The sequence below is a fragment of the Monodelphis domestica genome, chromosome 1, assembly GCF_027887165.1.
Source record: "Monodelphis domestica isolate mMonDom1 chromosome 1, mMonDom1.pri, whole genome shotgun sequence".
In the NCBI taxonomy this organism is placed as follows: Eukaryota; Metazoa; Chordata; class Mammalia; order Didelphimorphia; family Didelphidae; genus Monodelphis; species Monodelphis domestica.
Window position 1 is genome coordinate 615,035,585 of NC_077227.1, and position 14,043 is coordinate 615,049,627.

A 14,043-nucleotide genomic window follows, 5' to 3' on the forward strand; every position below is an offset into this window, starting at 1 on the left:
GTAGATGCTATTATTATATTCCCATTTTGCAGTTGAAGAAACTGAAACAAAAAGAAATTAAATGACTTGCCCAAGGACACATAGCTAGTAAGTTCTGAGTCTGGATTTAAATTCAGATTTTCTAGACCTTAAGGCTGTTGTTTTCTTCATTGCACCACCAGCTGCTGGAAAATAAAGTAGGGAACAGATTTTAAGGGTTTTTTCTCTTTCCCAGTAGATTGTTTCCCACTCCCCCTGCCCCCTGCCCCAAACTCTTACCTTTTGACAGTATCGGTTCTTAATACAGAAGAGCAGCAAAGTCTAGGCAATTGGAGTTAAGTGACTTGCCCAGGATCACCTAGCTAGGAAGTGTCTGAGACCAGAATTGAATCCAGGTCCTCCAGACTCCAGGTCTTACACTCTATCCACCTTGTAGGTTTTGTAAAAAACCCTTATTTGTATCTTAGACTCAATACTGTGTATTGATTCCAAGGCGGAAGAGTGGTAAAGGCTGGACAATGGGGGCTAAGTGACTTGCCCAGGGTCACAGAGCTAGGAAGTGTCCGAGGCCAAATTTGAATCCAGGACCTCCCATCTTTAGGTCTGGCTCTTAATCTACTAAGTCACCTAGTGGTACCCTGTAGATTGTCTTGAGAGAGCCAACTAAAAAATGTTAAAAATGCTAAATAAATGTGAGTTGTCACTATCATTATTGTTACTATTATTGACAGGAAGAAGAAAAAGAGGAAAATGAACAAGGAGAGGATAATAAAAACATAGTAGCTGTAGGTGAAGGGGAAAAAAAAGAGGCAATTTGGTGCTCCCATTAGAGGGAAAATACCACCAACACTTGTCTCATGGAGCACTTAGCAGCATCTGTTCCATAAGTTAATGAGTTACTTTTGTGCAAGGATCTCATCAGTAAGAACTCTTTAATTCTGTTAGCTCACAAGGGGGCCATCTGAAGATGGTTCATGTTGGCTTTCTCTGACCCAGGTACCAAAACTTGAAAACATTTGGTGCTTTGGAAACTGGTTTTGAAATCTGCCCATCTGCCCTCAACACAAATGCTGTAAAATCTTGATTAACGAGAACCTAATTGAAGCCCTCAGCTAAGCAGAATTAATCTATCTGGGCTTTAGCTTATTCAGTTGAGAAGAAAACAAGTGATTTTTATTTAAGGGTTATACACAGGGAAACAAATAACTTTCGGGGGCTAACCTGGGGGTTGTAAAAGCATCAACTCTGGCAGCTGAATTATCTTATAGCTATTTCTATGATAAACCCCCCCAACATGAATGATAACTTGGAGAAATGAGAATATTCTGAATTATTAAAGAAAGATTAAATATTCAGAGATTCAATGTTGTAAGAGAAAAAAACAGTGAATTAGAAGCCCAAAGTCTTGGGTTTGAGTCCTAGAACACATACTTCCTATCCATGAACTTCCTATCCTAGCCTATCCTTTCATAGAATATTTTTGCCTCTGTTTCCTCATATCTAAAATGAGGAAAATAATACTTACAGTAGCTATCTTGCAGTATTGTTGTAAGGAAAGCACTTTAGAAATGATAAACCTATGGACGTGCATAGTTATTAAATTTTATGTATTTAATAAGGCAGGGAAGGGATTTATATAGTGCCTATTAGGTATCAGATACTGTGCTAAGTGATTTACAAATATTGTCTGATTTGATTCTCACAATAATCCTGAGAGGTAGGTGTTGTTTTTATCCCCATTTTACAGTTGAGGAAACTAAATGCATATGGAGATTAAATGACTGGTTTGTGGGGGGCAGTGAAGCTGGGTGACTCAGTGGATTGAGAGCCAGACCCAGAAATGGGAGGTCCTGGGTTCAAATCTGGCCTCAGACACTTCCTAGTTAGTGACTCTGGACAAGTCACTTAACCCCCATTGTCTAACCCTTAACATTCTGCCTTAGAACCAATACACGGTATTGATTCTAAGACAGAAGGTAAGGGCTTAAAAAAAATGCCTTGTCTAGGGTTATACAATAAGTATCTGAGACTAAATTTGAACTCAGGTCTTCCTGACCTCCGGTCCACCATTCTAACCTAGCTTCCCTTTTAGACTCTAACAGCAAAAGTTGAAACAAAAATAGCTTTCTGGTTAAACTTATTTAACTCAAAATTCAAATAACATCTATTCACTTCCTGAGTGTTCTGGATTTTAATTGAGGTTTTTGTGAAATTTATGAATTCTGTTGGTGGTTTTTATTGTAAAGCCTTCCCAGACACTCATTGTTACTCGGATCCCCTTTTCAATAGATGAGCCTCAGTGTGATGGGGCACACACATGCTTTTGATGACTGAGTCAGAATGGGTTTGTAGCATCAGCCTGGGCCTCAATGAGGAAAAAAAGGAGAAGTTTTCATTGGTGGCATATCTGAAAGACCAGCTGACAGCAGCAGTGGCATAATGAAAATGTGTACATCTTCACATCTTTGTTTTGGGAGCACAGGAGAGAAAGGAGAGAGAGAGAGGAAGAAGAAAGAGAGAAGGAGAGGGAGATGGAGACAGAGTGGGGGGAGAGAATCAGAGAGGGAGAAATAGAGATAGGGAAACAGAGAGAGGGAGTTTAGACCCAGAGAGAGAGATAGAGACAAAAGAGGGAGAGAGACAGAGACAGAGGGTCAGAGAGACAGAATCAGAGAGACAGATGGGGAGAAAGAGAGAAAGATGGAGAGAAAGAGATAGAGAGATGGGAGAGAGAGACAGAGACAGAGGGAGACAGAGACAGAGAGAGACAGAGAGACAGAATGGGGGGAGAGAATCAGAGAGGGAGAGATAGAGATAGGAAAACAGAGATAGGGAGTTCAGACCAGAGAGAGAACGAGAGAGAGAGATAGAGACAGACAGAGATAGAGACAAGAAAGGGAGAGAGACAGAGGCAGAGGGTCAGAGAGACAGAGAGACAGAATCAGAGAGACAGATGGGGAGAAAGAGAGAAAGATAGAGAGAAAGAGATAGAGAGATAGAGAGATGGGAGAAAGAGAGAGAAAGAGAAAGAGAGAGAGAGAGAGAGTCAGAGAGAGAGAGAATGAGAGAAAATGAGAGAGAGAGAAAGAGAGAGAGAGAGACAAATGGAGCCCAGTCTCCTCTATGGGTTGGTTAAGGTGGCAAATTGCCAGATAAAAGCCCTTAAAGGAAGGAGTGTTGCCAGGAGCATGTGGATAACTTTTTATTTTGATGAAAAGCATCACTTGTGTTTTGACAGACACTCTGAATAGGGGCAGCTTTAATTTGAAGGTCTTAATGGGCTTCAGACCCAACCTTTCACTATCTTCTCCAGGAAGTCTTACCTGATTACCTCCCCAAACCCCTATAAAGAGCTTGTTCCACTTGGACCTCACATGGTTTTCTGATTGCACATCTCTTATACACATGACATGTGCTATAATAATTTCTGCATGCATTATTATTTCCTAGTAGACCGTAAGTTCCTTAAGATAGGGACCACATTTTATCTAAACTCTATCTTTCTTCGGGCTTAGCATAGCAGGGCAGGTGCCATCTGCCCTCCATAGACGCTTAATAAATATCCATTTTCATTTAATTGTGGGACAATGTTTCACAAAGAATACTGGGTAAATGTTGTTTTGATTTAAATGGCTTAAATTAAGGAAAGATGAATATGCCAGACTTTTTATCTTTTTCAACTTCAAAGACTTTTCAGCCTTTGTTCTAATTCTGTCCCCTTTTGCTGATCTTCCTTGAAAACTGTGATCCTGTTGGCATATATCACGTGACTGATTTAGAGGGGGATCCCTGTAAACCTGAAGATTATAGCAATGTTTTCCCCCAGGAATTTGCACTTAGGCCCACTGATGTTTTCAACAGTGACTAATGAGTAGTGTTTCCAATCATCTTATTATACTTTCACATATAAAAATTTTAAAATATATAATTGAAGTACCACGGTCATGAATCTCAAAGGAAAAGGGATGGTTAGAAATGTTTAAAATAAGGATAAATTATGAGTGAGGACTTGAGGAACTTTTTTAAAAAAATAAAATTGCATTTATTTTTTTTCCCCATTTGAATGATTTTATTTAGTCAATTTAGAACATTATTCCTTGGTTACAATAATCACATTGCTTCCCTCCCTCCCCGAACCTATTTCCATGTTGTTGTTTGCACTAGGATGTTCATTTAGAGTCTACATCCTCAACCACATCCCTTCGACCCATATATTCAAGCACTTGTTTTTCTTCTGTGTTTTTACTCCCACAGTGTTTCCTCTGGATGTGGATAGCGGTTTGTCTCGTAGATTCCTCCAGGTTGTTCAGGGTCATTGCATTGCCACTAATGGAGAAGTCCATTACGTTCGATTGTACCACAGTGTATCAGTCTCTGTGTACAATGTTCTCCTGGTTCTGCTCCTTTCACTCTGCATCACTTCTTGGAGATTGTTCCAGTCTCCATGGAATTCCTCCACTTTATTATTCCTTTGAGCACAATAGTATTCCATCACCAACATATACCACAATTTGCTCAGCCATTCCCCAATTGATGGGCATCCCCTCATTTTCCAATTGATGTCACAAAAGCTCATATGCTTTATTTCTTAGAAAGTTCTTCAATTTACAAACAAAACTAATGCATCCAAAATTAAAAGGGAAGCAACAAATTGGGAATCAATCTTCATTACAAAAACCTCTGACAAAGGTCTAATTACTCACATTTATAAAGAGCTAAACCAATTGCACAAAAAATCAAGCCATTCTCCAATTGATAAATGGACAAGGGACATAAATAGACAATTTTCAGTTAAAGAAATCAAAACTATTAGTAAGCACATGAAAAAGTGTTCTAAATCTCTTATAATCAGAGATATAAATCAAAACAACACTGAGGTATCACCTCACACCTAGCAGATTGGCTAGCATAATAGCAAAGGAAAGTAATGAATGCTGGAGGGGATGTGGTAAAGTCACCAGAAAAAAAAAAAAGCTCCTATGGCACACTTTAAAATTTAATTTGCATTATTATTGTTTCCTCCATCACCTTTTAAAGTCTAGATGATGAACAAAACAATAAATCAACCTCTGATATGTAGCATTTGCCAATTGCTGAGGTGTAAATGTTCACACTGAAAATTCAACAATCTATTCTACTAAACTAGTACAAGTTGACCCCATTGCCTATCACTGCTTGGGTCCTTGGGGTGAAGATGAGGCTTGCTGTAATTTTGGGTGGCTATTTCTCTAGCAACTCCAAATCTTTTCCTTTTCTTTAAAAAATTTTTTTTTTTAATAAACCCTTACCTTGAGTCAATATTGATTCCAAGGCAGAAGAGTGGTAAGGGCTAGGCAATGGGGGTGAAGTGACTTATCCAGGGTCACACAACTGGGAAGTGTCTGAGGCCAGATTTGAACCTAGGACCTCCTGACTCTAGGCCTGGCTTTCAATCCAATGAGCTAACCAGCTGCCCCCTCTTTCCTTTTCTGAGGTGAATTCAGACCACAGAGCGTTACTATAATGTTACTATGAATCTGGACATCTTTTGAGATCCTGGCTAGAAACTGAGGATTCAGTAGGAGTGAGAAGCAAATTGTATTGATTGCTTATGGTTTACTGTATTTTCTGAGTGTGAAATAAAGGCCATGAAATCTACTTTTCGTGAATTCTCTTTCTGAGGCTGAGAGATAAATCTGCTCTCTTCTTTCCAGGCCTGGGCCAACAAATTTAGGGTTCAGGCATCTACCTCTTGGGTTGTATAGGTGAGAACACATAATTCCCATGTACATTTTCCCTGTAGTAACCATCATTCCTTGTATCCTTCAAATTATAGTTCAAGAACCTATAAAAAGTTGTTTCTGGTTCTTATTATTAGCACTCTCTCTTTTGTTAATTAAAAAAAACCCTTCTTAGAATCAATGTGTGTCAATTCCAAGACAGAAGAGTGGTAAGGGCGAGGCAACTGGGGTTAAGTGAGTTTTCTAGGGACACACAGATAGGAAGTGTCTGAGGCCAGATTTGAACTTGGGACTTCCTGTCTCCAGGTCTCACTCTCTAACCACTGAACCACCCAGCTTCCCTTTCCTTTGTTAATTTAAATGCCTCTATTATTTACTTACTTGTATACATGTTGCATCCCTGCATTAGAATGTAGGCTACTTGATCAAGGGGGCTAGTTTATTTGTTTTGTCTTTGTCTCTCCAGTACCAGGTATTGTATCAAGTAGACTGCTAATAAATGTTTGTTGAATTAACTTTAATTGAAAAAGGATAGGACTTGGAATTAGGAAGACCTTGGCTCCTATCCCAATTATGACTACTACTTTGACAAGCTCTAATACTCTTGCCAAAAATTTCCATATCATTTCTTTTTACAAATTATTATGGTACTTTAACTAGGTTGGCATGTTCATAATAAAAGCTATTTAAACCTCTCTGAGCCTCAATTTTCTTATTTTGTAAAGTGGGGACAATAATACTCATAGCACTTATCTCATAGGATTGTTATAAGGTTCAAATGAGATAATGTATGGAAAAGTTTTGGAAAGTCTTAAAGATCTCTACTAATATTATTAATATTAATGATCTCACCAGCAGTTTTAAACTATAGAGCTAAGTTTTGCACTGATCCTTACATGTGTCAAGTTCTCTGAATCTTAAATGTTTCTTCCATCTCTTGAACTGGGGAGACCAACGTAAAATTATTTTCTTTTTACCATTTCAGGAAGCCGATGAAGCCTTGTTGCATAATCTGGAACTTCAGATTGAATCCCAGTTTCTTCAGGATGACATCAGTGCAGCAAAAGACAGGTACAAGAAGGTAAGTATGAACCATTTCTAAAAAGGTTCTCCCATCTCTTAGTCAGCCAGATAAGTCCAAATAAATTTTAAAGGAATGGAAAACGATGCTTTAGCCTCGATCTCTTTTCCTTTTGTTTAGTAAAATGGATGTGGTCAGCTGGTTGCTCAATAATTCTTATTGAATATTTTCCATATGGTGGGATGGGCTCCATATTTATGATCTAGTCACTGGGATAAAAAATTGGGATTGGTCAATGGTCATCAGCTATTCAAAGTAATCAACTGTGGCTGCTGAGATTTTCTAACTAGTTAAGGAAACAATGAATGTCAATGAATCTTTTCCATATGGTGGCAACAGACTGATCTGAATGCTGGAGGCTACTGTCACATCTCCCCACCCTTTCATCTTTTAATTGGTGTTGTTATGCTTATTCATCAAATCATTCTGTACTTTTCATGTGAAAAAGGAACCTAGAGGTAGTATGCTTTCCTTTTATCTTTTGTTCTCCCCCCCTCCCCCGCTTTGCTATATAGTATTTGCTTATTCTCTCAACCATTCTTCCATCCTTAGATTGTAAACCGTAAAATTTCTTAGACTTATGAATGTTGGAAATTTCACCATTGGGAAATTTTATACTTGGAAAAAAATTTCCTACTGATAGTAAGAACTCTATTGGAATGTGAAACCCCTTGGCATGGGAGGATCCTTTTCCTCCCTACTTAAGACTACTTTAGGACAGAAACCTTTTGCTAAACAATGGAAAGGGCTTTGACCTATGCTTAAGCATAGAACAGGAAGTTCTTTGAGTCATGATTGATTTTAGAATTGATACAATAGAGATATTTGGAATGACAGAACCAGGTCTTGGAACTTACAATCTCCACCCTACTCAGTCTAACAGGATTTAGGAAGGGCTGTAGCATAGATCAAGATTTAATTATTTGAGAATATGACCTACAACAGACATGTGCAAAGGAAACAGACCTCTGGGTGGTCCTGGGTTAATCTAGAGCCACCATTGGCACAGGGGAGACATCGACAGTGATTGGTAGATGTGAGAACTTAGGGGAGGGGAGTTAGATGGTTTCCTTAAAGATAGCGGGGTCTGAGGAGAGAAGGAGGAGTTTTTGCTCTGAGCGAGATTGCTCTGAAGGAGGACTGAGGAGGTTGCTCTGTGGGAGGACCAGGAGAGAAGGCTGGCTCTGAAGGAGGAGAATTCTCTGGAAACATTTCTTGAAAGGAGGCTCTCTTGAAGGTGGAGCCTGAGGTTGGCATGAGAAGCCTTACCTAGAGAGATCTTGGGTGAGTGATAAAACCAACTGACTGATTTATTCATTCTTATTCCTTTCTTACTTTCTCTCTTTTTCTATTGATTAATCAGTATATTATAAATTAAATTTCTCTATAAAACCCAGTTGGCTTGGGCATATTCATAAATTGGGAATATATTCCCTGGTGACCATCTTATATTTATATAAAACCAAGACACAGTAGAAAACACATTTCAGCGGTCATAATTGATATATATATATATTTCCCTTGCTCCCAAACATTTTAATTATCACAAGATGCTCTGTTTCTTTTCTATATTTTGCTCTTAGCTTTGACCCTTTGGGTAATCCTTGTGGGTAGGATGTTGGGTCATTCTAAAGTGGTCCAAGGTTCCTCTTTGGAGTCAGATGGGAAGAACATGTGGGTCAGAAAGGTCATTATCCTCTCCACTCTGAGGTCTTAGGTGGTTGATTCCTTCTTCTTACGTGTGCCTCCTGCATTTGCACACTGAGTTGGGTGATTCACAAGGTTGGATAGATGGTATTTGGGCATTCCTCTAATAGCATGCCTGATAGCCTACACTTTTCTTTTTTTTTTTTTAAATTTTTCCATTTGAATTAGTTTATTTAGTCAATTTAGAACATTATTCTTTGGTTACAAGAATCACATTATTTCTCTCCCTCCCCTCCGCCCACCCTTCCCACAGTTGATGCATAATTTCATTGGGTATTACTTGTGTCCTTGACCAGAACCTATTTCCATGTTGTTGATGTTTGCACTTGGATGTTCATTTAGAGTCTACATTCCCAACCATATCCCTTTGACCCATGTATTCAAGCAGTTGTTTTTCTTTGGTGTTTCCTCTGAATGTGGATAGTGGTTTTTCTTGTAGATTCCTCCAAGTTGTTCAGGATCACTGCATTGCTACTAATGGACAAGTCCATTACATTGGATTGTACCACAGTGTATCAGTCTCTGTGTAAAATATTCTCCTGGTTCTGCTCCTCTTACTCTGCATCAATTCCTGGAGGTTGTTCCAGTCCCCATGGAATTCCTTCAGTTTATTATTCCTTTGAGCACAATAGTATTCCATCACCAACATATACCATAATTTGTTCAACTATTCCCTAATTGAAGGGCATCACCTCATTTTCCAATTTTTTGCCACCACAAAGAGAGCAGCTATGACTACATTTTTCTTGTGCATCACTAGGTACTACTTTTTCCATATAATAGCATCTCAGAACAACCAATATTTCCCTTGATAGAGCATTATAGGGTAGATTTAGAGCTAAGATAAACCTTAGAGGTTCAATGTTTTGCTTTTACACAAGAGGAAACTGAGGCTCTGAATGACTTTTCCAAGGTTATATGTGTAGTAAATGGCTAAGGTTGGATTTGTACCCAGTTTTAAAAAAATATAATTTTAAAATATTTTTCCATGTTTACATGATTCATTTTCTTTCCCTCCCCTTCCTTCCCCACCTCTCAGAGCTGACAAGCAATTTCACTGGGCTATACAAATATTATCACTTGATATCTATTTCCATAATATTTATTTTTGCTATAGAGTGATTTTTTAAAGCCTAAGCCCCAAATAACATACCCGTATATGCATGTGATAAGGTATGTCATATGTTTTGCTTTTGCATTCCTACTCCCACAATGCTTTTTCTCAGTGTAGATAGCATTCTTTTACATAAGTCCTTCAGGAGTGTCCTGGTTCAGGAGTGTCCTGGCTTGCTGCATTGCTACTAGTAGCACGGTCTATTACATTGGATTTTCCCACAGTTATAGGGGTCTGTCCAGCAAATGGGATTGCCTGTCCCTGGGGGTTGTAGGGGATTCCTGTGGAGTGAGAAATTTGAAAAGTGCCATAAAGTTTTGCAAAGGCTTTGAAGGTATATGCAGGTCTGTTGTCTGTTTTTATTGCTTTTGGCATACCTAGATATAAGAAACATGTAAATAAATGCTGAGACACACCCTTGTATGCTTCACCTATGTGTACTGTGGTTATAATTACATGAGAAAATGTATCTATTGAGACACGTACATAAGATAAATGGCCAAAGGAGGGGACATGTGTCATGTCCATCTGCCAAAGGTGGTTTGGTCAGAGTGTGCTTTATTATTCCAGTAAATAGCTTTCTTTCTTTTGATTCACTGTGACCCATGATCCTTTTTAAATCTCTCAAAAGTTCTTTGGCTTGGATTGCCCACCTTCTTTAACTGTTCTCTGCTAACAGGAGGCCGCAGTCCTTTGAAAGGGATACTGTGATCATCTGGGTTGAGGGGTGTATATTCTTTTCTGGGGACCTTTTTGGGGAAAATTGGAAACTTACCTAGGCAGAGGTCTGTGGTCCAAAAGCTGTTTTGGACGACAGTTATAGGGGTCCATCCAGCAGATCCTCTGAGGATCTGCCCAGATGTGACATCAGGGTCAGAATAAGGAGATGAGACACACTGTGCATTCAACCCATGTATGCAGGCATCACACACAGTGCTCTGCCATAGTATTGTGGTTTGTTTATTATATAGGTTTTTTGGTACATGCTTCTTTGACACACAATCAATCTTCTACGTATGAGACATTCTACAATCTGATTGGATATTGTCAAATCACCTAAACAACACTCTTGTGATGTTACTACAACAAAGAATTCTGTGATCATTTACTTGGTTTCAACAACACTTTGTGATAGATATAATTAATGTGAATAAAGCCATTTGTAGGTTAGTACCCCTTTACCTGCTGAGAGGATCATTGTGCTTTTGGTCATCTTTCACTATCCATCATAATTACTTGGGAGATGAACAACAAAACATCTTCATATCTAGGTGTGAGGGCTTAAAGCAGACCAGTTTGGGGGTTTTCCTCAATTTACAAGTTCTGTTTTTCTTGTGTTACTTTAAAGTGCCTAGCAATGCTGCTTGGCATCTGTTCCAACACATTCATTGGAGTGTGGTAATTGTAGGAAAAGATTCATTATAGTACTCAAGCTTTTGGCCAGTGTTTATTATAAGGCCTTGGAGCATGTCTTGTGCTTGAGAAAGGAGCAGTCATGGGCAGTAATCTTTGGGTTTTAATTCTGTAATTGATCTCATATTGGGGAGAGAATAATAATCACAACGTCCATTAGTGGAGAAAATTTGGGGAGAGAAGTCACAGAAGGAGATCAGCGGAGGGCCCTCATACTGGGGTATGCTTTGCTGGCCTCCTTTCCTCAGACTGTGACCTTGTCAGCCAGTTGGGGTATGATGGCCTCTGCCACACAGTGTTTTACTTTCTGTGTACAATGTTCTCCTGGTTCTGCTCATTTTACTCTGCATCAGTTCATTGAGTAAACCCAGGTTTTCTAACACCATACCACATGACTTCTGTGAATCTTAAAATTTCTCAGACTTGTGAATCTTAAAAATTCTCAGACTCTACCTTAGATCATTTGGTTAGGACCATTCCCCATTTTAAAACAATGAAGGTACTTGATCAGGAACTCTAACATTACTCCACCCATACTTAAGCATACTTTAGGGGAAGATAAAGTTATAAACTCCTGATTGAACAATGAAAAGTCCCCAACCCATACTTAAAGTGAAGCAAGAACCCTTAAGCTAGGTCTATTTTTAGATCTAATACAAGGGGGTGCTAAGTACCTATGAAGATCAAATTAATCAGGCAACTTGCAAAGGACAAGATTAGTCTACTCAGGTGTGAATTACTCAAAAGTTTTAGTCTACTCAGGTGTGAATTGAGAATGGTCAGTCCTTTGGAAAATGTCTACGGTGATTGGTAGACATAGAAATTTAGGGGAGGTGACATAGGAGAAAATTTTCTTTAAAAGGAAGGAGCTGGAGGGCTCTGAAGTTAATTCAGCTTTGGAGCTGAATTGGAGGTCAGGAGTTCAGAGAAGGCTGCTGGGGCTCTGAAGAGGGAATGCAGCTTTTGTAGCTGAGTTGGAGCTCGGACTAGTTGGAGTAGCTGGATCTCTCTGAACACTAGAATCTTGCTTGGGACAAATCTTGTGGTGAGTGGATTAAAGACTGACTGGTCTCTTTTAAGGCTCAGGCCTAGGATATATTGGCCTATTCTCTCTCCTTTTTCTTAATTCCTTCATTTGTATTAATTAAAGTCTCCATAAACCCATCTGACTTGGGTATTTTATATTTTGGGAATTTTCCCATGGCGACCACTTTATTTTAATATAAAATCAAGACACTAAAAATTATCTTTACAGTTTTGGCAATTCAAAGTTTTGAAACCATATTTTTGCGGTCACAGATTAAGGCACCCACTCTTTTGTCTGTAACACTTCCATTATTACTCCCAAAGAGCTGCAACTATATCCTAGAACAATGAGAACTTTATCTACCATGACAATGAAGTCTGGCTCTCATAGCCAAATTCCCAATTTTCTGTAGCAGTGAAGGAAAATAGAGACATAGACAACACAAAACAATCAATAACCCATAATTTTTTAAAATTGGATTTTGGAGTGATTTATGTGCTTTTTTTTTAGGGGAGGGTACCACAAATGAACTTTTATGGTTATAAATGACTTAGGTCAATAGTATAACTTGTTTGAATTTCTTGAACATAAGGAAGCAGGAAATGTGCTATTCATATGGAAAAAATTGACCTGAGATTAGAAATTTTCCATGACTAATTTTTAAAGCAGAAGAGAGAATTCAGAATAATCGAAATCCAGGGAAATGAGAATGGACTGACCTATGACTTCACAGAAAATCTAATCTTTCTCTGAAAAGTAAACAGCAGGAAAATACTGGTAGATGAAGAGATGTAGGGTCCTCTCTCACCACATTAACATACATACTCCTAGAAGGAAAACCATTGCCATGCAAAGTTTTAATGGAAATACTTCTATTCCTCCAACAGAATCTTTTGGAAATCCAGACCTACGTCAGCGTCCTCCAGCAGATCATTCAGAACACACCTCCAGTGTCCACTATTGCCATCAGCATAAATGAGGTAAGATCTCAGGACAGGACTTAATGATTCAACCACCAGAAAGAGAGTTTGGAAGCAAGGAAGAGGATTAGATTATGCCTGTGGCACCTGAGTGGAACGTTACCACTTGTATTCTCCATATGAGAAAAGAGTGTGTCTGGGAACATAGATGTTTAAATCCAGAGGTGTGCTGGTAAATGTTTAACAACTAGCTCTTTCCCCCAAAATGTATTCACAACATTCTCTTAAGTTTAATCTAATTTATTAATATTTCTTCTTTACTTTTTAAGTCTAGTTAATAAACAAAACAATAAATCAAGCCCTATTTTGTGCCATTTTCCAACTTCTAATTGCTTACACTGAAAATAAAACCAATGGTTCTTCGGAACCTATTTGAGCTGGCTTCATCAAAGCCTTGCTTATATCCCAGAGCTCGGGATGTAAGGTCAATGGCAAAGAGGTCACTGTTACTGACTATACAAATCTCCAACTGATCTTCTACAAAATGACTTTGAAGCCTTTTTTCATCCTGGTTGATTTTTTTTGGCTAGGTTCTGATTTGTTGATTTCTTTCAGAAAGTGTCATGTCCAGAACAGAAACCAGTACCTCAGATATAGTTCACATATACCCGGCAGAGTATAGTTGGGACTATTACCTTCTCATTCTGGATGTTGCTTCTTTTACTAAGGAGTCTTGTTATCCTCGGTGATGCTAGGTTTACAGTTTTCATCATTGTTCTCTTCTCAACAGTCTTGTTATTAATTTTAGATGGGTCCAAACAATCCAAGGTTCGTGTAATTTCTCACTGGTATATTCTCATGAACAGCCCTGATAACTCAAATTTTATTTTTATTTTTGATATAAGAAAGCATCAAACCAGCAGTGAATATATTTTAAAAGAGGCAATATGATATTTATTATATAAGATCATAGCCTTCAACATATATGAAATAGATGGTGATTATCATAAAGGTTATAAAAAGAAGGCTTAATACAATACAACGAATAATGTATTATTATGTTGCATAATAATACAAAATTT

The 14,043-nt window shown here is 38.4% G+C and overlaps 1 protein-coding gene across 1 annotated transcript in view; it reads left to right on the plus strand.

Moving 5' to 3' along the window:
• Positions 1-14,043, plus strand: part of BFSP1 (beaded filament structural protein 1) — a 55,994-nt gene that overhangs the window by 16,460 nt on the left and 25,491 nt on the right. Inside the window, exons 3-4 of the mRNA XM_056813858.1 lie at positions 6,685-6,780; positions 12,929-13,021. Coding sequence (XP_056669836.1) covers positions 6,685-6,780; positions 12,929-13,021 — 189 coding nt within the window. The remainder of the gene's footprint in view (positions 1-6,684; positions 6,781-12,928; positions 13,022-14,043) is intronic.